This window comes from Suillus subaureus (genome assembly GCF_016647635.1).
Source record: "Suillus subaureus strain MN1 chromosome Unknown BJ212scaffold_16, whole genome shotgun sequence".
NCBI classification, from domain to species: Eukaryota; Fungi; Basidiomycota; class Agaricomycetes; order Boletales; family Suillaceae; genus Suillus; species Suillus subaureus.
Window position 1 is genome coordinate 434,290 of NW_024538572.1, and position 24,041 is coordinate 458,330.

General features: G+C 43.7%; 5 protein-coding genes across 5 annotated transcripts; 2 read left to right on the forward strand and 3 right to left on the reverse strand.

The window, feature by feature from the left end:
* Nucleotides 1-23: 23 nt before the first annotated feature.
* On the forward strand, nt 24-1,329 carry BJ212DRAFT_1480876 (uncharacterized protein; the record flags this gene model as incomplete). Its single annotated transcript, XM_041340166.1, has 6 exons — nt 24-42; nt 97-432; nt 480-805; nt 854-860; nt 911-978; nt 1,033-1,329. 6 exons carry the CDS (start codon nt 24-26, stop codon nt 1,327-1,329), a joined length of 1,053 nt encoding a protein of 350 aa, XP_041193101.1.
* A 1,761-nt stretch (nt 1,330-3,090) lies between these two features.
* Nucleotides 3,091-4,859, reverse strand: BJ212DRAFT_1503361 (uncharacterized protein; the record flags this gene model as incomplete). Its single annotated transcript, XM_041341595.1, has 6 exons — nt 4,276-4,859; nt 4,046-4,116; nt 3,904-3,972; nt 3,781-3,837; nt 3,594-3,739; nt 3,091-3,562 (listed from the first exon to the last, which is right to left on the reverse strand). Exons 1-6 carry the CDS (start codon nt 4,463-4,465, stop codon nt 3,091-3,093), a joined length of 1,005 nt encoding a protein of 334 aa, XP_041193102.1. The 5' UTR covers nt 4,466-4,859.
* A 4,140-nt stretch (nt 4,860-8,999) lies between these two features.
* On the forward strand, nt 9,000-9,172 carry BJ212DRAFT_1354762 (uncharacterized protein; the record flags this gene model as incomplete). Its single annotated transcript, XM_041335634.1, has 1 exon — nt 9,000-9,172. A coding segment is annotated over one exon (158 nt), but the record flags the coding sequence as incomplete, so codon positions are not given.
* Nucleotides 9,173-11,240: 2,068 nt separating this feature from the next.
* BJ212DRAFT_1299703 (uncharacterized protein) lies at nt 11,241-15,356 on the reverse strand (the record flags this gene model as incomplete). Its single annotated transcript, XM_041332906.1, has 19 exons — nt 11,241-11,344; nt 11,392-11,689; nt 11,714-11,964; nt 12,017-12,066; nt 12,132-12,304; nt 12,334-12,413; nt 12,697-12,746; nt 12,796-12,844; nt 12,952-13,007; nt 13,064-13,239; nt 13,289-13,465; nt 13,781-13,957; nt 14,004-14,056; nt 14,110-14,504; nt 14,790-14,836; nt 14,928-15,026; nt 15,073-15,101; nt 15,149-15,177; nt 15,301-15,356. The coding sequence occupies 19 exons, from the start codon at nt 15,354-15,356 to the stop codon at nt 11,241-11,243; spliced, it is 2,349 nt and encodes a 782-aa protein (XP_041193104.1).
* Nucleotides 15,357-20,819: 5,463 nt separating this feature from the next.
* On the reverse strand, nt 20,820-21,530 carry BJ212DRAFT_1446951 (uncharacterized protein; the record flags this gene model as incomplete). The annotated part of the gene is made up of 3 exons (XM_041338329.1): nt 20,820-21,037; nt 21,088-21,430; nt 21,480-21,530. The coding sequence occupies 3 exons, from the start codon at nt 21,528-21,530 to the stop codon at nt 20,820-20,822; spliced, it is 612 nt and encodes a 203-aa protein (XP_041193105.1).
* Between the last annotated feature and the right edge of the window lie 2,511 nt (nt 21,531-24,041).

Sequence of the window (24,041 nt, forward strand, 5' to 3'; positions counted from 1 at the left end):
ATTACCGATGTATCTGGTCAGTCATGGTGCTTGAGAAGCTAGGTAAGCTTGATCTAAATTCCCCATGTGTATCTCAAATTTATTTCAATAAAACAGAACAATTTGGCTATAAAACCAAGTCTGTCCAGTGGTGGAAGCTACTCAATGTTGCATACCAGAACAAGTTTCAATTCAAACTCTGGCCTGATGGTGTTCATCCGGTTGGCCCAGACTTCAACTGCCACACCCTCAGCGCTCAACATCTGAAGCTACTCATCATGTCTTACATTAAGTGCAGGGCAACACAGTATTATGACACTGAACTGAAGACAGAAGCTACTAATCTACTTGAACTTCGGCACAAGCAAGGACACAGTGATAAGACTCTTGATGATATCATTGACGAGTTGGATGTCACTGTGTCCGAGATTGATATTGTTCCTTGGCCACAAGGTACTTATTGCCCATGTTCATTTTCATATCTAATGCTGTTGCTTCAGATCACATTGACCAATGTGAAAATGACAACCCTAGGATGTTCGATATTCCTTTGGTCACCAGCACTTCCCACATCATGCTCCACAAACTAGCAGACTCTGAGAAATTCAAGTACTCCATCCCAAAAACATTGCTGGAACAGTACAAGGAAGCAACATCAACCAGTGGTTTGAATGTTGGCCCCCCTTCTGAAGAAAGGCAGCGTGAAGATACTACTTGTGATTGCCAGCCTCAACAACAGACTCACCATGCTGCTCATGGATTTTCTGTTGTTCACAAGGACCACCACAGCAACAATGATCTGCCCCATACAGAACACCACCCAGCAGTGCTTCAGCCACAGAGGATGCAGCCTTGCAAGTGACTGCATGTAGAGGATTATGGTAAGTCCATGAATCACTTACAGATACTGTTCTAATTGAGTGTCTGACAGATCAAACATTTGAATCTGAGGCTGATAGCTTGAATGCACCAGACTCTCGCATCAGGAAAAAGTTGAAGGTAAGCTGAAGACTGACATCTTCTATTGTTATTTTCATTCAAGTTGGCTTCCAGGTTGTACGTTACGATGGTGCTCCACACATTGTCCCAGCTCATCCTCATCCTCGACCTCATGCACCTATCCCTGGCTATGAGCCACCTCAACACTGGCGTAATGAGGTATGGCAGATGTCTCCACAGCATGTTCAAGCTTATGGGCATAATGTGGCCCATTCTCACCATGATTTTTTGGCTGCAGGCCCTTCAAGAGTGGTTGCAAGGGGACATGAGAAATATGCTTATGGCCAGAACACTCCGTCTCCTGATTATGGTGGCCATTCATATGATCGTGATTTTGATTACCATGACTAATGTTTCATATGCTTTGAATGATTTTTGTATGTAATTGTGTATCATAGCTTGAATATATGTACATCTGTCTTGTGGTTCCAACTGTGCTGCATGATTTTCACTCAAAAAACAATGCCAGCATCTACAAGTTTTATTATATGTAAAGTAGGGTCATCATGGCTATTACAGCTGATATATATTGGGTAGCCGGGTCATCCCAAGTAGTATGTAAGGAATTTATATATATAGTGGGTCAGCCCAGTGTCTATGTAATGATGACCCAATAATGATGAAAGTCACAATGGGCTATCCTGCTGTTTAGTAGACTGTCCCCATGACTAATGAGCTAGTATTGGGCTAGCCCATATGATGCATGTCAGAGAGCTGGGCAAGAAGGAATAGCATAGTACTAACACTAGTGATTCTAGATGAAATAATAGGTTTGGGTCTAGGCAGGGGATCCATAAGGAGTAGTGGTGTGTTGAAGCTCAATGGTATTTAGTGTATTGGCAGTTGTGCATTCAAGATAATTAAGGTAGAGTGCATTGACAACAACAATGAAGGCAAGGATGGTAGCAGCAATTAGAAGCCAGAGATTGATGAAGTCAATGGTTAGGAAAGTGAGAGATCGTCGGTGTGTCACAGAATGGACTGCTTGGCTAGTCTCAGATTTGCAGGAGCAAGTCACCACTAGAAATGTTGAATAAAAAGCTAGATCAGTTGGAGTATAGAATCTTAGCAGTGAGTAGCTACCCAGATAAGCAACCCAGTGAAGTAGTATAGAAAGGAGAGAGAACATTGCAGGACTAATATTCAGAAAGGATGCTGCACAATAGAATGTAGGAGTAAGAAAGAAGAAAAGCAGTGCAGAATGTTATAAAATGTGGATAAAAAATACAGACAAACAAGTGATAACATTTGGACTGGGCTGACCCGGTGGCTATATGAACCAGCAGTGGGCTATCCCGCATCATGTGTATGAGAGCACTGGGCCATCCCAGCAACTATATGAACCAGCAGTGGGCTATCCCGCATCATGTGTATGAGAGCACTGGGCTGTCCCAGAGACTACATCAGGCTCACTAAGCAGCTCTGATGCCTATTTCTTGAGGCCTTTGTGGTTGTCTTGACAGGATACATTATGTGGTTTCAGCACTCTAACCTTACCCGGCTTTACTTGGGGTATAGATGAGTTATGAACTGGGTGCACAATTATGGTTAGGTGAGGATGGGGGGTGCTCTAGAAGCAAATAGATGTGTAATGAACCAGGTGCACAACTATGGTTAGGTGAGGATGGGGGGTGCTCTAGAAGCAAATAGATGTCTTATGAACCGGGCACATAACTGTGGTTAGGTGAGGATGTGTCCTGATGCTGGGTCACATGAAATTTGGCAGAAACATAAGGTCCAGATTAGTTTTCCATCATGTTTCCTCCAGCAAAAAATTTAGACAACACGCAGTACTAAAGCATAAAATTATATTTTATACTGTATTATTTTTGCTTGTGGGAAGTTGCCCAATGGTGAAAATACAGATGAGTTTTTGTAGAGATACTGTAGAGCTACAACACTAGGTTTGTCACAGGTCACAGCCCTTGACGAATTAAATCTATTTGGTCTGACCGTCACATGAATTTTGGCAGGATGAAGCTGATTTGTGACATTTGGAAAAAAACATAGGAAAAACATAGGTTGTGCACTAATGGGACCAAAAATCATTATACATCGAATTTGTGATGCATCTATGCTTTCCACACCCATAATCAACCTTTGGAACACTGTTCAAGCCACCTTCCACATCTTCAGCAGCAATGTCACCCACATCATAGACTTCAGAGTGGTTTGCACAACAACAGTACCATTGTGTTCATCCACATGATCATTGATAGCAGCAACAAGAGCATCAAGTAAATGACCATTGACCATTGAGTCAGCAAGTAGAGGGAGAAGTTCAGATGTGTGAATACTGGTGTGAGCACCAAACCCCTTCAATTCAATATCCCATGGCAAATGCTCAAACACACTGAGAACCTTGTCTATGACTGACTCGAAAGCACAGTACATTGTCATCTTCATCTTCAAGCCTCTGAAGGACCCAATCATGGGCCAATATCCAGGCGAGACAGGCCTTGAGGGTATGTGAGATCTCTCTCTAGTAGGAAAGAACCCAGAATGGAAGATGAAATGTTGGGGAAAGTGGATGGATGACTGAAGCATGACCATTGAACCAAGCCTGACTGAACTGATCAAGGAGCTGAGTGACACAATGGAGCAGAGGAATTGACCATGCTGTGAAATCATTGGGAAGGCTGAGGAGAGGGGGACTTGTTGAAAAAATGATGGTGTCTGAGCTAAGATCACAGTCCAGTGATGTGCAAAGATCAATGTTGAGTAGCTGCATGACAGACAGAGTCTGAGATGGGATGGTTGACTGCATTGAAGTCAGGATGCTGAGTAACCATTTGATCTCACATTGTGCAAAGGGTGGCAGTTTGCTCTGGTCAAAAACATGACCATGCGAGAGCAACTCTGAAACAGTGAATATATCAGTTTGTGACAGCATGACAGGCACTTGGAAATGGATCATAGACTCACCTGGCAGGCTTTAAGACCATGGAGTCTCCAAGTCCACTTGTTACAATTTAGTGCTATGTGAGGCAAATCCTGAAGCAAGTTGCTGCAATCACAAAGCAGCATGTCAGAATGACAGGCACTTGAAAATGGATCATAGACTCACCTGGCAGGCTTTAAGGCCACAGAGTCTCCAAGTCCACTTGTTACCATCATTAGCACTATGTGAGGCAAATCCTGAAGCAAGTTGTCACAATCATGAAGCAGCAGCATGTCATATGGTTGCAAGTGGCAAAGCATCCATGGGCAAATCTATTTGGGTGTGGTCACAGGTCACATGGACATTCGAACCAGTGACACTGAGTATGACATAATCACATGCTGCATGTGATGAACCTAGTGTTGTAGCTCTACAGTAGACCCCTGACACCCTGGCTGATAATGGGATAACCCTTAGAAATTGCTGCTTGGGATAGCCTACATGGGTCATGGGACAGACTAAATATATTGGCCCAGTTGGCCCAGCCCCCCTAGGGAAAGTATTGGGAAGGCCCAGGCTGATGACCATATTGGATGGGAATACCATGCAAAAACATACCCCTTAGGTGGGATTTTAGGAGAGAATATATGTACCTAAGAGGTACTTTGGGAGGGGTGACTGAAGTGCATCTAACATTATCATCCTTAGCAATTTTATGTGAATTTTGTCTAATTTGCCTTGGGAGGGTTTTCCTGATGTAGTTTGCAGGAGCAGAATTACATCCTTCTATAAATTCCACGGCTACAATACCAAGGAGTCATGAATTCACTGATGGTAGGCAAGAATGGCAGGGGAGTTATTGTTGCTCATTCTGCTGCGCATCAAAAACACCGAAACCAGGATGGTCTTGTGATGCTTCACTGTGATGTAGGTATCACCATTGACGTGTGACGTGCGGGTAACATCGACTGCACTATCGCCGTTGGATGGAGGGGATAAGTTCTGGAAGGTGTGGTGACACGAGTCGGAGCCATGTACACAGTGCAGCCGAGGAAGGCAGTTATGACTCGTAGGGAGTATTCTGGAGGCGAGCTGACTCGTGTCTTGCGCGTTTATGAAAGCGAATTAGGTTAAGGTGGATCAGCATAGGAGGGCGCACAATACACGCACTTCTGCAGCTTAGAGAAAGACACCCACAGTCCCTCGACCGTGCTCGACACCATCAACCTCCCAGTAAAATGCCGCAGGTTATTACAATCACCACACCCATTCGAACTTTTGAAGATCATAAGAGTACCGTATACGCAGTTGCAGTTTTCCCCAACAAGCGACGAATGATTACGGGCTCGAAGGATAAGACACTTCGTCTTTGGGACTTGGAGACAGGTATTGTGTTGAAGAAGATGCAGGGGCATAGCAGTGAGATATGGCCGTTGGCGGTATCACGAGATAGTCAAATAATAGCCAGCGGTGATAGAAATGGAGAAATCATCAGCTGGCACGGTGAAACTGGAGAATCTCTCACCCAACCCATCAAAGCCCACTCCAATGGCATCTACTCGGTGGATTTTTCTCCGGATGGTGCGGTGCTGGCTACCGGTTCAGGGGGCGAAAGGGTGAAGTTTTGGTGTACCAAAACGTGGCAGATGCAAGGAGAACCGATCAAGTGTGGTGCTTTCGTCTACTGGGTTCGATATTCGCCCTCTGGCGAACTTCTTGCTATCGCAACAACCGACAATATCCAAATTTATAATCCAGTGACAAGGGAACGCGTCGCATCTTTTGGGGGTTATAACTTCTCACTCGCGTGGACACCCGATGGCACACGCCTTCTTTCAGGAGGATATAATCAAGATCCTACCATACGAGAATGGGATCCATTGACCTGGCAGCAGGTTGGTGATCCCTGGAAAGGCCACACCAACTATATCAACGCTATTGCCATTCATCCCTGCTGGCACCCTCGTTGCTTCTGCTTCTGGAGACAACCATGTCCGTCTCTGGCGACTCTCAGATCAACAAACCATCGCCATCTTCCAGCATTCATCACCGCTGAGATCTATCGCTTTCTCCTCGGACGGCAAGCACATCTTCAGCGGAGGCACAGATAAAAAGATCTCAGAGTGGGCAGTACCCAGCAACGCTAATTCAAAGGCGGGTTTCCATCCTTTACTCTCATAACGCAATTCGAGCGTCCTTCGTGCAGATCCTGGATTTCACGACAGCCCGCGATGCATGCATTGCTGGGGACCTGGACACTGCTGAAGAGTCACTCACCCAAAACATTGACACCGACGCCAACAACTATATTTCATATGCCCATCGCTCATTCATTCTGGCTCGAAAACACGCCTGGGGTCTCGCCCTTGATGATGCAATCAGGGTGAGTTGTACTGACCCATCATGGCCCTCTTACTGAAGGCATTCGTGACATAGTCCATCAGCATTCAACCCTCATTGACAGGATACATCTCAAAGGGTATCGCCCTCTGTGGAAAAGGCCACGCTCGGGACGCCAGGATAGCATTCGACGTCGCATCCATGTTCACGAACAAAGATTCAAAAGCCAACCATTTTCTTATCTTGATCAAGGTATATCAAATTCGTCTCGCATATTCTCTGCTTCATTGCGTGTTTCAGGCAATCGCTCTGTTCAACGCAGATCAATACGAGGAAGCAATGTTGCTCATCAAAGAGCTGGCTGCCGCTTGTCCGAATACCGATCCTCACGCGCGTCGTGTCGTGTCAGTAAGTGTGATGCGACTACGCTTGGTCATCGATGCTGATCTTTGCAACTCGCACATTAGACATATCTACGTGTTCAGCTCGGAATAAGAGCATTCGAGGGCGCGCATCACGACGAAGCCGCCGATCACTTCACTGCCGCTGTCAACTCAGGCGTTTTCTCATCGAAAATCATTCATTTGATATGTGAGGACCTGACCGTGGTGCGTCAAGATAATACATATATGCTTTTCATAACTGAGTGTTTTGTCCAGCTCTTTGGCTGGGATCTCGCGTCTTTGTGTCTCACTACACACCAGAAACGGTGCCAGGCATTCCTTGCGGCAGGTAAACCTGATGAAGCCGTTGAAGCACACCAATACATGATGGACACCATCGACGAGTCTACGAAGGCAAGCTGCCTTGACTGGTCCAACGGCAAGTCCTGAGTCCGTGATATCATTTAGACTACAATCCTCACCCATATTTCACTCAGCTTTCAAGCAAGAATGCATCACGCTCTGTGCTGTCAATGGAGATATCGCCCTCACTGCGAGCGATTATGACAGGGCTATTGACCTATACTCGGCAGCAATCAACCTGAATTCTGCATCTGATATTCTCTTTGTAAATTGTAGTAAGGCAAGGTTGGGCAAAATGCTATGGACGGAAGCACTTTTCGACGCGCAGAAGGTGCGTTGGCATCTATCGTTTGGCAACTAATGCTCATTGTGGCGATACATAGGTCATTGAGCTCGACCCTTTTTCTTATCTTGGATACAATCTGAAGCACGCAGCGCTTCATGGTGCACAACGCTACGATGAAGCGATCCAGACCTTTGAAACGATGTTCTCCAAATTGGATGATGCACCCGAGGTTCATACACGCAGTAAGCCTCTGAATGACGCATTCGTCAACATGTTTAACTCTTTCTCCAGAGCTGTGCCAGCAACATCTCAAACCCTCTGTAGTGGAACATGCTATTCGCAGGGTCATCGATGCCCAACTGGACAATGTTCCGCTGCGTGTACTCGACACCACCGCTGGTCTCTTATGCGATTGAGATGCGCAGATAAGCGCCTTCAAAAAGAGCACAGAGTATAAGGAGCTTGTGTCATCATCAATCACTGCATCTTGACCTCCCCATGGAGCACATTGAAGAGGTGGTGATGTCGTATCTCCAATATGCCACGTTATCACACAGGTGGGAAGGGAAGGAGCCGCTGTTGCAGGATATCCACGGCAAGAACATCTATGACTCTGAGTTGGATCCGGTTGGTGGCATGATGAAGTTGCTGGTCCTTCTGCAACACCGCTCATGATGCAGGGTACAAGTGGGCATGGAGCGATACATGCTGCATCGATAAGAGCAACAACGTCGAACTCCAAGAATCGGTCAACTCTATGTTCGTCTGGTATCTTCACTCCGCGCTCACGATTGTCTACCTATCGGATGTTCCGCCTTCGTTAAAGTCTGGTCCATTGGCAAAGAGCGCTTGGAACACGCGCGGATGGACGGTTCAAGAATTCATCGCTCCCAAAGTCATTCTATTTTATCAGAACAATTGGACCCTTTACCTTAATGATCGTACTCCCAACCACAAGGAGTCCGTCGCAATCATGCAGGAGTTAAAGGATGCGACAGGCATAGACGGATCAGCCATTGTGGCCTTCCGTCCCAGTATGAGTGGCGCCCGAGAGAAACTCCATTGGTCCTCAACCCGCATTACCACACGTCAGGAAGACATCGCATACTCGTTGTTTGGTATTTTTGGTGTTCACCTGCCTGTAGATTATGGGGAGAAGCAGGACAAGGCTCTCGGGCGGCTCCTGCAGGAGATCGTGGCTCGGTCGGGCGACATCACTGGCCTCGATTGGGTCGGAAAACCGTCAGAGTTCAACAGCTGTCTACCGGCCTCCATCACTTCATACGAAGCTCCACCATGCAAGCTACCATCCCTACTCGAAGATGAAATTCGATCATCAGTTTCTTCACTGCGAAAGACGGTGGCTGCTGACTTCACTTCGAACCTTTATACCCTGCTTCGGAACGTGAGCGCCCCTCGCTTCGCAGCACAGAGATTGCATCTGCCTTGCATTGCATTCAATGTCAGGGAAGTCAGACGGGTGCGTAGTCTAGCCCCAGAAACTCTGTTCACATATGGAGTGAAGGCAGACGGACTTCACGACTTACTTATCACCACCGAAGAGACTCTAGTTCAGTTCTGGCCTGCAAGGCCCACTGAGCAAAAATTTATCCTTGTCCGTCCCTGGGATCGGTCTCTCCTCAAGCTACCGAACTTTGCAGAACCGCCTAACTTTGTAGAACCCTCTGGCTTCGGAAACGATACAGAGGATGAGGAAGATTATTGCACGCCGCCCTCTTCTCTGTCAGACGAGCGATTCAGTGGTTCTCCTGTAAATCTGGAGGTGTTTGACCTAGAATCACGAGCATTCCGGTTGCTTGTTCGCCTTGGGCAGCCTTTCTGCGCATTTTTGCTAGCGCAGCAGGGCAGTGTAGAATACAAGAGGATCGCGTCGGATCATGATATCATTGGGCAGGTCGACGATGTGGTTTCTGTTGGAGAGTCAATGGACATGTACATCAGGACTATTGAAATATTGTAATCATATGTTTTTTTTTAAGGTTTATGTGGTTTGCATTTTACTCGTACAGTGTACGTGTCATATATGCATGTGTATCGGACTAAAGTCTCGCCGCTTCCATACTTACCATTTCCTGCAACTTGAACAGGTTCGTCATATCTGAGAAACCCGTGGGCGGAGGACCTTTAGTCAGTAGCTCTTTTGCACGCATATTGCTCATGGGATATTCAGTTTCACAATACCAGATGTGCCAAAAGATTGGACACCAAATCCAAAACACGTTTGAGGGAGGGAGAAAGCTAATTCAAAAGATAAGGAGAATGCAGCTATACCTCCTCTGTCACAAACTCAGCCGCACACAGTGGAGAACAGGGATATCTGCGAGCCAGATTTGAAAAATTCATCTTCTACAGATTTTACATGCTTGCATGCTATGGACAGCAGGGAGCAGAGTTTGGTGAGACACCTCTTCCTTCTGCACCCAGGTCCATCTTCGAGTACATCTCCAAGAAAGACCAAGAACACATTAAGAATATCACTTTGCCCCTTATCCACATCAGATGATCCCTCGCCAGGTCCCTCACTCCCCATGCCTCTCAGGATCACACACCAAACCCCACATCACCCAAGCTATCCTCTGCAGGTTTCAGCCTTTCATGGCTGATCCCTCTAAGCAGGCGAGGTACACTGCCTATCTCTGTGCACATGCAAATCCCAGCTTAGGCATGATTTTACCCACTCAGAAGCCTGAGCAGACACTCGAGGAGTTTGCAAAAGAGATAAGCGATTATGCAAAGTCCACACCTTTCAGTCATATGATACTGTATAACCCTGTCATAGGACATGTACATTGGCCTGCAGAACCTGACCTACAGGATGATGGCCAGTCTATGTACACCCAGGACTGGCCAACTGTGTGAAACATGTGCATCAGGAAATTGGCCTGAATCTGCTATGACTAGATGCATGTGACAAACAAAAAACATTATTATACACCTAGTTTTAATTTTAGATATCTTTATCATGGTGTCACACATATACAACATGAGATATGATTTTACAAGGGTGGTATAATTCTGGTATGTGCGTTATAGGCTGACAGCAGTGTGATAACAGGACCTTCCAACCATTATAATTGGCTGGCCTCAAAACACATAATTATATGCTAAGCTTTTGAAATATATGACATTTTCACATGTATGACTGAGGATATGAGTATATAAGTAAGATATAATTTTGATGCTTGTATTATAAGTCTACAGCAATGTGACAATGGAACCTGCCAACCATTATAATTGGCTGGCATCCAAACACATAATTATATGCTAAGCTTTGAAATGGATGATATTATCACATGTATGACAGAAGATATGATTATACAAGGGAGATATAATTTTGATGGGTGCATTACAGGCTGTCAGCAGTATGACAACAAAACCTTCCACTCATTATATTTAGCTGACCTCAAAATGCATCATTATATGTTCAGCTTTGATAGTATCATCCGGTCACACATATATGAAAGAAGATATGGCCATGCAAGGGAGATATAATATTGATATGTATTTTGGATGGGACAACAGCATGACAATCAAACCTTCCATACTTTGCAACTAGCTGATCAATATTATTAGAGTACCATACAAGTGAGATACAAGTTTTTTTTTCATTTTATTAGTGGCAGTACATGGTGGCCCAACTGTAAGTACAAGTGTCATAGTATGAACAGGAATGAGTAAACTGGTCTTGCCAAAGTCCCAAGGTCTCACTCCCTCCTGCATGGTTGCTAGTGATGACTCAGAGGTAGGGTGAACAGGTGTGTATATTCACTGGTTGTTACAGGTATTCAAGGCTGAAAAGCTTTACTGACATTTCATGCAGACAGATCCTAATTGGTGATCATAGTGATAAAAAAGAACAGAAATAACATAAATGAAGTCCATTGTACAACTAACTCACATAAGATCAATGTCAGTGTGAAAGTGGTATGACACAAACTTGCACTAGGAGTGAAACTACTACAACCCAGGATACAACTCCAAGTAAGTATCACAGGGATGAACCAGAAGACATGGATGAGGTTGACATCCAATCATCAAACCCAACATGATGAAAATCTGAATCATCAGTGTCATCACTTTCAGAAGCCCAGCCTACAATCATCTCAGTGCGAGGAAGCTCAAAGAAGCTGCATGCTCACCATTATCATTGCCATGGAACTCAGTGATGCGTGCAATTGCTTCAGACAACATGTTGACTTCGGACTGTGTGCATTGCTTCTTCAAGTCCAGAATGTGAAAATCAGACTTGAGCACCTCTAGTGATTTAAGCTCCTTTGTTGTGAAGCTATGGCCATGGTTGAAGTGTAAAGGCCCATTGGCTTCCACCAACAAGGCGCTCATAAATGCACGATATGTGAAATTATTGACCCAAGCTTTCATCACATGAGGTAGGGGAATAAGCTGATCATCAGGCTGTACAGCATCAGAATTCTGGGCCTTTGTAATATAAATAGCACATACCCATAGAACATGGTCATGGGGACAGGGGTATTGTAGAGTTACTGGGAAATCAAGAAGTATTCGGCTGGCATTAGAATCTTGTGTGGTATCCTGAGACTGTGATGACATGTGGAGCCATGCATGGCATTTTTCTTGAATGGCCTTCATAGGTTGGAAGTAATCAAAATTGACTGAGGCGGATGCTTGGCATGGACCTGCATACTGAACAGCATTGGGTGTGACCAGTTTCTCTGGATTGACACCAGATGGCACTATGAACAAATTTAGAGTGTCATGAATGATCCTTCAAACAATGTAGCTCACTTGGGTGACATCTACCATTCAGCTCTTCACACAAGTTCGCTATAGCATTACTGAACAATGAGATTCTAGTTGTGCCTGATCCATTTGCTCCTCCATCAAAAAATACCCTCCTCACTTCAGGTATTCCAAGCAACTTTCATCTTCTTGCTGGAGGCCAGTTTGCATCGCATTCTCTTTGAGGCTCACTTCAATAAGAGCCTTAATATCAAGAGGATCGACTAATCCAAACAGTACAGAAGCTGTGAAAAGAGTGAGTCTGGGAGCTGAATGTGAAGTCATGAGAGAAGGCTATGAAAACAATATGTAAGTGCACTGACACTTTCATGTCCCTTCATCTGCAACCAACATACAAGGTTGCTCTCATTGTGTGCAATGCCAAGAACATCAAGGTTCAAAGCTGTGTCAGATGAAGAAAGAGCAATATTTGACATGTTGAAAACGCTGGGCAGAAAAGCAATTATGGGGATATTCACACAATGATTTAATGCTGACACAACCTATAGAGTTGGTTTGGGAGTAATGACAGAGCTATGGCGCATGGATGGCGATCAAACTATAAAAAATATTAGATCCAACAATGAATATAACAAATGACTTAATTCACACACATTTCGAATGCAGGCAAGTCCAGGGCCCCATTTAAACAACCATATTGTCAATTTAGGAACACCATTGCGCACCATCAGTGAAATTAAAAAAGCCCTCAAGGTGAAGCAAATTTTCAAAGCCCCTAAGAAGCACAGATGAGGCTGAATATTGGTATTGGTATTGTTACTTACCTGAAATGGATAGATATTACAATGCCACATAAGATGGGTGGCATCCTAGCTGCAGCAATGAATGGGGAAAATCATGAAGGCCTTACAACGTAAAACACTGTGCATTTCAAAACTCTCCTTGCAGACAACATGTGAATGTAACATCATTTAGGTAACCACTCTTGGTTTTTTTGCCTTGTGCTTGGTGCACTTTGCCTAGGACATCACCCCTCCTGCACATTGCATTATCATTAGCTAGCAGCGCAGATATCATATCTATACAACTTACTTGATATCACATAACACTTTCATAGTGATGATGAACAGCACATGATCAAGGTCATCAGATTGATTGAACAGTACAGGGAGTGTCTTGCATATCTGCATCAACATCTCATTTGAAGATATTAACCCATGAGAGTCTTTGGCCTCACTGTCAATGTAGTCCAACAGGATCTCGTAACACTGATAAAATCAGTAAATAAAAACAGCACATAGAGTAAAAGCAACTGACAGAGGTCACCACTAAGGACAGGGCCTCCATGGGCAGGTGTGTTGCATGCCTAAAGGACATGGGATCCAGATCAGCAAGGGACACATGACAGCTTGGTATGTAGTTAATCCGGAAGATCACATGATAGACCATCTCTTTTGTGATCTGGTGGTTGAGGAACCACACCAAACCATTATCCTGCATGCCAAGATAAGAGTTTGAGTGATAAAGCCAATTCGGTGTGGGAATCATATTTCAGCTGGCCAAGCTGCTGAGTGGAGAGCAGTATGTTCAGCCCATGGGATTCTGACTTGGCTCAGTGCTCAGAGAGTAGAAATTATCATCAAAAGGGACTGTCATTCAGGCTGGTACTGATACTAGTGAAAGGAATACATGCTTAAGTAAGCAGCAAAAATGCAAACATAAGCTAAAGAAAGTGAGGGTAGGTAAAGGTAAGTAAAGTAAGTAAATCTAAGCCCAAGGAAAACTTGACTGTCACATCGGAACACTTACAGCGAGCGGTAAACAATTTGATTGTGGGCACATTAGCTTCAGTGTGATGGAAATGACCTTATGATGTAGTGCAACCCCAAAGATATGCTTGAGGTCAAAGCCAGCGCAATTGGTCATCATCAAATCATCTGCATGATGCGTGTTCTCATACATCCAAAGACTGAACCAAGGATCACCCTGTTCTGGGATGAGTCAGGTAGGAGAAAACCAGGATAATACAAACCAGAGCTAGGATTTCCGCTTCAGACATGATATTTTCATCTGGTATAGTGAGTACTACGCGAGAAATTAGCATGCTTGTAAGGATTCAGAAGCATTGAGCTACCCACTCATTTCTAAGTCTGTTGGCTGCAAATTACAACAAACAAGAGTTTTGGGCCAGATGGATTCTATCAGTGCCTTTTGCTCAGAAGCATATTCGGCCATGACAAGTAGAAAAAGACTGGAGGTCTCTCCACAGCACACGGCAACTTGTGTCATGCACTGAAGGGTGCCAAGAGCCCTTGCCCACTTGGGGTACATAGAGGCAATATATTGCAACATAACTTTCTTGGGTTTCTTGATACTGGTTGTTTTTCTGGTGGGATTGGACGCATCAGTACTAGTGTCACCTCCATATACCCAATATGCAGAGGTGCCCATATAGGAACTCTCCAGGATGGAAGAGCTGAGGATTGAGCCAGGCCCAACTAGACCAGACTCTGGTGAAGAGGGGACAGCATGACTGTATGCATGAGATGTGGTCACAATAGGGTTGTAACGGAGACGATTATGTGTGGGAATTCACACAGAGGATTCTGAATGAGGTGCCAAGTTCAGTGGGATCAAAGCCATCTGTGTCAGATCAAATGTATTGTCCAACATCGGCATGAAAGGTGGGAAGTTGAGACAAGGTAGTTCCACATATAGAAGAGGATCATATCCTGCAGGATAAAGTGTGGGATGGATGGTGCTGCCATCTACCTATGATGCTGTCAGGTGAGATAAGAAAAAAAATTGAGACACTTACACAGCTGTAGATGTTGTAATGATTGCCATTGTAACCCAGCCTTCGGCCTACATAGGGAATATTGAATGCATGGAGTGAAGAATCCAGCTGCAGAACTTATCAGCTGAAAGACGGTGGTGTTGTCAAAATTGAACTTACCACATAGATGGGCACTTCCAAATCTGGCCCTTGCTCATAGGCCGCATTGTGCAGCAACCCAGTCCACAAATAAGCTGACAATAAAATCTGCGATCTCAACTAGAGTGGCAATCAGTGTGTATAGTGCCCCAAAATAAACACCTACCATAGTAAGGCCTGCCTGTAATGACTGCGCTAATGTTGAGAGACAACAAAAAATCTCAGGGCATGCAAATACATACATAGAGAGGATAAAGAGCTGCTGGTGCCCCTACAGAAACATACCCTACAAAATCTAAAACATTCAATGTCTCGGGGCAATTTTTAAGGACAAACTGTTTGAATAAGTGAATGAGTGAGTCTTATAGATATTGAAGTGAACAGCATAACTTACTGAGAAAGTGAACAATGCCTCCTCTCAAAAGAGAATGGAGTTGAAGAAGAGCGCATTGTTGTCTGAATTGAAGAGGAAAAGCATCAATATCTAGGTAGTGTCCAGAATGGAAGGATGGGTTTTTTATAGTCACCCATTTGGGAGAAATTATGCAAGTGCCATTGCAATGCCGTCTTGCTATTACATGTACATGAGTGTGATATGGGGCATCATGGTGAAGTGCATAAGGTAGTGTGCAGAAAATAAACAGTGCCATTGCAGGGCCATCGACTTGGATGCTAAAATGCTTAAATGTATTACATGCCATTGCACGCCGCTAATTTTCGTAATCTAAATCTACATCACTATCATACATCTCACCAAATTGTTCTAACAATGACTCAGTGCTAGCACCAAATCACTCCTCAATGACATCAATAACTTCCACCATCACATTGCAGTGCAACATCCTGGGGTTTATAACGTCTTGGGCCCTGCAAACATCATATGTAGTATAGTTGAACCTGGTGATGTTGTGGTGATACATCCAATCATCCTAAAGTATGACTGTATTGATGTCGTTACCTTCTCCTGCTCCTTGACCAGCGCAGGTTCTTTTGAGCAGATGATCCTTGAGCTTCACAACAAAATTCTGCAGGAGTGTGTTAGAGTCATTTGCGCATGATCATCAAACTTACTTTAATTGCCAGATCACCTTCATGGCTAATTAGATATGATCCTATGTGAACAGGGCACTTTTGCGGTGCACCAATGTAATGGTGGACATGTGGGCTTCTGGCTGATTCAGCAATTTTGAGGTGGGGATGATGAGATATTTTGTCACTGATACGACAAATACGAGTCTGACACCTTTCAATCTGGGTTAACTGTTTGACAAATGATTTGCGGTCTGTCCAGCGATATCTGGACTTGGGAGAATGGTGCTTGAGTTCACCCTGCAGTGCTCAGTGAGTTACATATGCTGAGTTAAATTTAAAGGACTTACAGGTTCAGAGCTGTATGAATCCGTTGTTCCATATCTATGAATTGTAGACACATAATCACCCAAAGCATGAAACTTATATGTTTGGAAGTTAAATGTCTTTGTGCACTGGGCATTTTTGTGTGATGTCTCCAACACTACCACCTCCCCTTGTTCTACTACGCTAGATATATGCTTGCCCCTCTGTCCTCCCGCTTGTTTTGCTGCTTGTTTTGCATTGCATCAGGCACAAGCCTGGACCTCCTGGCCAAGTTTGCGAGTTATGTAAACTGAGTAGACCGTTGCTTTGAAGTTGCAGAATTGTTGGCCGACTACTGAAGTGACCTTATCCATGATATCTAGTGTCCATTCAGAATGTATTTGGAGCTTGGCAAGTCCATGCCAATGGACCATTGTAAATAACAACTGCAGAATGGACAAATTGTGCGGTTCAGGCAGAAGACCATTGAAGACAGGGATGGAGCACTTAAGCTTGTGTCAATGTCTCATTTGACTTCAATGGAAGTGAGGTCATACCTGAAGCAGATCTTCAAAGTTTCAAGCTGCCATACACTTCATCCCCAAAGAATTGGCTGAAAATCTGCAGATAGTAGCTGTCCCAAATGTAGGAATTTGCCTATATCTGGCGCTGAGGAAGTCAGTTGGATACCAGATGTGTGATTATGCAACATACCTTCAGTCCAGCTCATGGATAAGAGCCTTGTCCTGCGCTGCAATGATTTGTAATAAATGAATAAAAAGCATCTTCCAGACACCGATCTCGAACTCATGCAAAAGATCTACTACAAGAGTGCAAAAAAATATTGAAACCCAGAGAACCAAGGCAATCTGAGAATGCATTCTATAGAATGGTTAGCTGTTGTCAGTGATGGAAGTTCAAACTTTACCGAGGTGGGAACCCAGGACTGCAACTTGAGAATTTGCTCCACTGGTGCACTCCCAACCACAAAGTTCTTTTTATAGATCAGTGACCATGCAGTACTTACCACAGTTCTTCATTTAGCATTGCTGCATGCCAAGGTTTCATGCTGTATCCTATCCTGAGGCTTTCCCATATTTTGGAGGCGCTCTTTAGGTATCAAGCAACGTGGACATGGACAGCCTCTGAGATTGTGGACTGTAGCTATGAGAACTCTGGTAAAATTTAAATCAAAAATATTCACAGTAAGATAGAAGTTCACTGTACTTCTCAGGATAATCTGCCAAGTACATAAAGATTCTGGGATAGAATCTTCATGTGATACCATTGCAGCAAAGGATCACAATTCCATGCTCATATGCCTCCAGGAATTCATCATCCAGCAAGATGTTCCACTGCTCATGAAAGAATTCCCTGTGGCAATGGGTCAAACACTCATTGACCATGCCTTTCTGGCCTGCAAAATCCTTGAATGAGTCTGGTAGCTGAAAGTAAAAGTTAATATCTCATACAACCAGACATCAGGGAGGTGTACCATCTTGAAGTATGCAACATGGTTGCTCAAGTTACATGATGGCTTGCAGCGACAGTACTTGGACTTGTTGCCAAAGTACATGTATGTTGGCCATAACTTGGCATTGCCAAATGAAGTTAATTGCATGGCATCAGACCAGAACATCATGCCAGCAACAACTTGGGGAAGATTGCAGTCAGGCTCGCCAGGCAGCTTTTGCAGTTCCATGTGAGCTTCATGGAAAGCCTGGGATGTGTACAGATCTCTGTATATGGAGATCTCGACATCAAGGTGGGAAGGATGCCATTGTAGCTGGTATGGTTTGTAATGAAACAGCTTGCTGTCTCATGCATTGGCCAATTTTTCTCTAAAGACAGCCACAAGGGAGCAATGATACAGATCAGCACCTTGATAAAGGCAAGGGCCCAGTGTTTCAGTGGTATGGGAAAAAGGGACATGGATTGACACTGGTGTTCTTTTCCAACTGGCATCTTCATCTTCCCACTCTTCCCCATCTTCATCATAGTTGTTGGAACCCAATTGAGAGTTAATTTTCTTCCAATGTGTAGAGCTCACGGAATTAACATCAAAGCCACTACTACCCAAGATGTCTACTAATTTCATGTAGTTGCCTTGCGACTTTTGCACCCCTTGGTTCCAGTACCAATCCCCAAGTTGGAATGAGGAATGGTTGGGATAGGGATGGTACAATGAATTGTTACCTGGAGTAACAGATAAGTCTGGTTCTTCATTAACACAAGAGTTGCCAGGAATGAATGACAAATCTGCAATAGTGACATATTGTTCCAGATCATGGGAGGGCAGTGTAGAAGAACAGTATTGATGTACTAACCTGAAGATATTTGAGGGAGTGTGAAATATAGATGACGATGATAAGGGCAGGGATTCTTTGGAAGAGGAAGAGACAGCTTGGCCATGACAGGCAGATGCTGGAGGAAGGTTGTCCGAAGGCGCAGTAGGTGGAGGGAGCAGAAGTATGTCCCTAAATCACTTTGGCAACTGGCAATTCAGATGTCTCAGTCTGTGCTCTGCTAAACTAAGGGCATCTCCTTGGTCATTTTCCCCTACTGTTTCCTCAATTGCTTCTGCAGGAGCTGAGGATGGGTTGAGCAATGATGCAACAATAACCTCAGGTCCTATGAAGGAGTGGGTATTGTGCAAAATGTGGTTAGTGGGCGAATTGGACAATTGATGAGGCAATCCAATGACCCCCACAGGCTCAGCATCATTGCTTGAAGTGCGGGGCTTTTTCCTGTGAGTGATAAATTCCTTGAAGGAAGATATAGCTGACAAAAGATGCTTTTTTGTGTGAGTGCATGACCATTGGTGTAGGCTCAAGTAATTCTGAGTGGTGAATGTGCGCTTGCACATGCAGGTATAAGTGGATGTGGGCATGAAGGTATAATTGAGTCTAGAAAGTCTGTCGCCAGAGTACTCTAGGATGAAAAATGAAGTGATGGCAGATGACGCTGGGAATGGCACTGGAATGGCAGTGCAAATGGCTCCATATGGTGGAACGACCTGTAAAACCTGCATGGCCATATAAACTCTGGAACTACGGGTTAGTTATTGTCAATTTTTATATCATCAAATGTCCGAACCATGTTCTCCATATTCTGAGTGTTTGATGTTGTTGACTGAATTTGAATCAGTGGCTGACCCCAACATCATGAAGATGCTGGTGATGATCCTTACTTGTCATCATGGTATACTCCATTATCATGCACAAACTGGAGAACTGACAACATTTCAATGGTAAGTTTTCTGCCTTGATGGCAAGATGGTCTTTACTCATGTGCAACTGCTAGGCTGACTGACTGTTATGGGCAGAAAATTCATCCTTCAAAATTTGAGGCTTATCACATGGCACATGTGTTCTGCTACCCATGTTGCCTTTGCGCAATGGGCAGCAGGTATGTGGAGGTTTCTGTATCTCGGTGTACTGAAGGGATATGCAAGGGGGAATTCGTAGCTGAATGCACAACCAGTAGTTGCAGGTACATGCATAAGTGGGCTCTCCTTTGTGCATCAACAAGTTGATGATCATCTTAAAATTAGTCAATATCGAAAAGTTTTTCAGGAGAATCTGCATACCTGCAGTGTATTATCCTCACAGAGGTAAGTGTCCAAACTTCTTGATGAATACACATGTCCATCACTGTTCAGATATCTCTGACTGTCCCATATGATACTGCCACATGCTTAGGAACCCATATGGCTTGGTGGGATGTGCAGTCATGTTGAGCCAAACATGGTAGTGGGATACAGGCTGTTAGACCGACTGTATGACACCTGCACAGCTCATGTATTAGCATGTTGTCTCAACCAGAGAAAGTACATTAATTTACATTTACACTGTTTTGAATGGCAGTGCCAAGGGTAGGAGCTCATCATCATCAACAATACAATGTACACAACTGAACTAGCTTCAATATGACGTCAGAGATGAGTGAATTGTGTTAGGTTGATATAATAATCTCACCATCACATTATGCATGAGAATAACTTTGCATATGTTCATCATTTTACTTCTGTAATGTATCCTTTAAGTGACATTAGCTCTTGGTGATGACTTCACAGTCAAAAACTAAGTAACCTTGGTGTCTATTTGTAGAGACATTTTGCAGGAGTCTGGCGTATAGACAGCACGACTGCATCATTTTATTGAAATAATTATGTAATTATGTACAAGTATTGTAACATCATATGTAGTTGTAAGGGCAAGGCAGATGAGGGAAGAGAGAAAGGTGTGCAGGTCGAAGTGCTGGGGTTTATATAGTGAATGGTTTGATAGAATCAAAGTCAGCCGGCAGTACCCAAAGTGTGGTGACATGGACTGTTGGACAATGAAAATACTATTCTGTCCACATATGAACTCAGCCGGCATTACCCGAAACCACTGATGACACACAGTACAATCAGTCCACAAATGCCAGTGAGTGATGGTCTGCTGTGAGTCACTCCTGATGCCATCAGCCACTGTTCCCTCTGCAAATGACCTAGATGGTGATGATGCAAATCATAGTACTTAGATTCACTGTATTCTTCTTGCATTATACCTATGCACTGTCATTTGTCGAACACTATGCCAACGGCTTACTCCTGTACAAAAGCACATATGCAGATGCATCCTCCCCTCCTCCATCAATCATTCCCAGCTTCTCCCTGGGAAACACCAATACCTTGCCATCATCCTTGTCAAATGTAAGTCCATCACCCAACTTTGCATGGAATACACTCTTCTTCATGAAACTGATATAGTGCCCTGCATCAGCATCTGCTCCCTTGTGCATAATGATGGCTGTCCACAATTCAGTTTGCCCCCCAAAGCCAAGGAACAATGACACCCACCAACAAGATCATACAGCCCAGTCATGCTGCACCCATAATCACTCTTCAGGTTGGCATCAGCCAATGCCTCCAGCTCCTGCAACTCCCACACATGATACATGCTCTCCTCCTCCAGGTCCCCTGGTACTTCACTCAGTGCCATCTCAACATCCGTATTCTCCTCTGCAGGTTTAGATGATGATAATGCCTCCTGCACCACCTTCATCCACTTACGCACCTTCCATTGCTCAGCATGCTCTTTCTCAATGGACTTTAGTCGGCTGAACACCAGTGTGAGCTTTGATTTCAGCTCATTGGTCACTACTTCCAGCGCATCAAACTCTGACACAAATTTCACTTTGCACTTGGGGATCATGAGATGTGAAGCAGAACTGGAAACAATTTATACTTACCATGATCTTGGCCTTCTTTCCGATATTGCATCTCCATGCAAAATGAACCATGTGCACTGTCAGGTAACTCGGTAGGCACGAGAGATGCGATGTCTACTCTACCTATGGCCAAAACAGTTGGAATCGCATAAAATATTGTTTAGACATATATGTTATCCCATAATATTGTATAATCTTCAATGACATCATCATCTGCGCATCACATCATTGAAATTAGGTGCTGGCCCTGCCAACATTCACCTTGCTCCTTGCCTCAAGTTTTTTCTTTCTCCACAACTATTTTATTGCAAACATACTTGATTCTGATTTACTCTGTCAATGTGTGGGCCATTTTGGCAGTTAGGGCAACTCTTTACACCTCATTCGCACTCCATGAGACATTTGAACTCTTCATTCTTTGGACGTGTTGGCAATCGCATTATAGTGCACCTTTTTGGCTTGCAGCCCTTCATGCAATTCCTCAGGATTGGTGCATTTATAGTTGGATTTGTGGTGGTGAGGTCCACATCGGGAAAACATCGAGTTCCTTAGTGAAATGTATTCTAAGGAGCAAAGTCATTACAAGGTGGTTAAGGCATATGTATTTGCGAAAGTAAAATAAGTAAAATAAGGCACCTGTTGAGTACCAAAAAAAATATATGTTATTTACTATGTTAGTGTTTTCTCAAGTAAGCACTGATAGACATGTGACATGCTGACAACAACACCATCAGGAAAATGTGCTAAGGCTATATAGACAACCATAGTGCTATATACTGCTATACAGATCTCATAGCATTATAGCTCATATAGCCAAGTGCCCAATTGTGCAGGCTTACTACACCAGTATATAGTGCTATATAGTGTTATGCAGAGCAATGTAACTATATACTACTATGATATTTATCTAATGTTCAGCAAATTTCAAGCTATACCTGACTATACCTGACTATACAATGTCTATATCTTGGTATAGTTGTTGAAATGTTTGTCTATCATATGCTTTATAGCTTTATACAGAGGCATATATTCATATTGCATGAGATATAGAAAGCATGCATTCATATACTATTATAGGGTTAGGGACATCAGAAGTAGTACTAGGAGCATTGGTGTCTACTCTAGCAGATGCCTCCATAGCATCAAAATCCAATTCAGAACCTGAATCAGCATCCTCTCTAGTTACAAAGCGACATGCCTCTCTAGGGTTGCAACCATTAGCAAATAAAATAGATAAATATTAACAATGAAAAAGATCTTACCCAACCTCAGTCCACAGATCATGCCTTAATTTTTCCATATACAAGGGAGATTTCTGGCAATATTCAGCAAGCTTCAGCATATAGTACTGGTGTCTAAAGAAAATTAACATTAGATGATGTTAAACTATAATAATGAAGAGCCACTCACCTTGGTTGAAAGACTGGCTCTTTAAATTCTATGATAACAGGAGATCCTGTGAGCATACCCTTGAATCCACATTCAGCCTGAAAAAAAATTAGCGATAGCTAAATGGAAAAAAGGGCTTAATTACAGCTGTAGCAATCAGTGCAATAAGATTATCAGGGAGTTTTTCAAACTCGTCTTTGTACAGCAGACCCTTGAAAAAATTGACTGATGAGCAGCTGATGCAAGATTGCAGCACAAAATGGGAGATTCTTATTGAAGGTCTTGTTCTAAACCATGCTTTAGTTATTTAATCTCCTAGACATAGGAGACATACCTTGAGATCCAGTTCACTGCACAGAAAAGGATCCTTTTTAGCAGAGACTAGCCAGGAAGCTATGTCCACTATCTTGGAATCAGTAGTATTTTGTTTAAAAAAACAAGTGATGCACCAATATCCCTAGGTTTCATTTGCTGCAATAGAAAAATCACATTCTCTCTTGCCTTTCTAACCAGCCCCCCTTTCAACTGACTAGCACTGGACCACACCTTAAAAAAGTAAGCATGGAGCGCATCAAAAACCTAAACACTCACATAAGCCAGTGCTCTATTCTTAAGAACAGGATCTTGACTTATTGCATCAAACATTGGCTTCAGGGGAGAGTCTGGAATCTTGACCACTTCCTTGATGCAGTCCCATGCAAAGGAGTCCTGCACATCCACTGAAGGCCCTGGAAAGGCGCTCACCAATGCAATCTTGATGTGGAGTAGCTGGTGAGCAAGATCGACTAAGGGTCCACAGCCGTCCTTCTTCAAGGAAGCCAAAGTGGTAGGTAGTTTTGCTTCACCATTATGAACTCTTTTCCTATGAACATGTTCTCCATTATCTTCCTGAGGCTCCTCCTTGACCTGAATAAGCTACATATACAAAGTCAGCATTGAAGTCTACTGAATAATAATTACACACCCCATTCGTTCTCCTTGTAACACCTGTGCCCTCCACAGATACATCTTCATCACCATCATTGCTGCCCTCATCACCACTGCCCTCATTTCCCCTACCTTCATCACTAGAATCTAATATATGATGAGTGTATAATGTAGATGTTTTAAATAGAGAAATGATGCCATACCAGAACTAGGTGTAGATACCTTCTCTTTAGGAGGAAGAACTGGTGGTAAAATGTCTGCAGGATC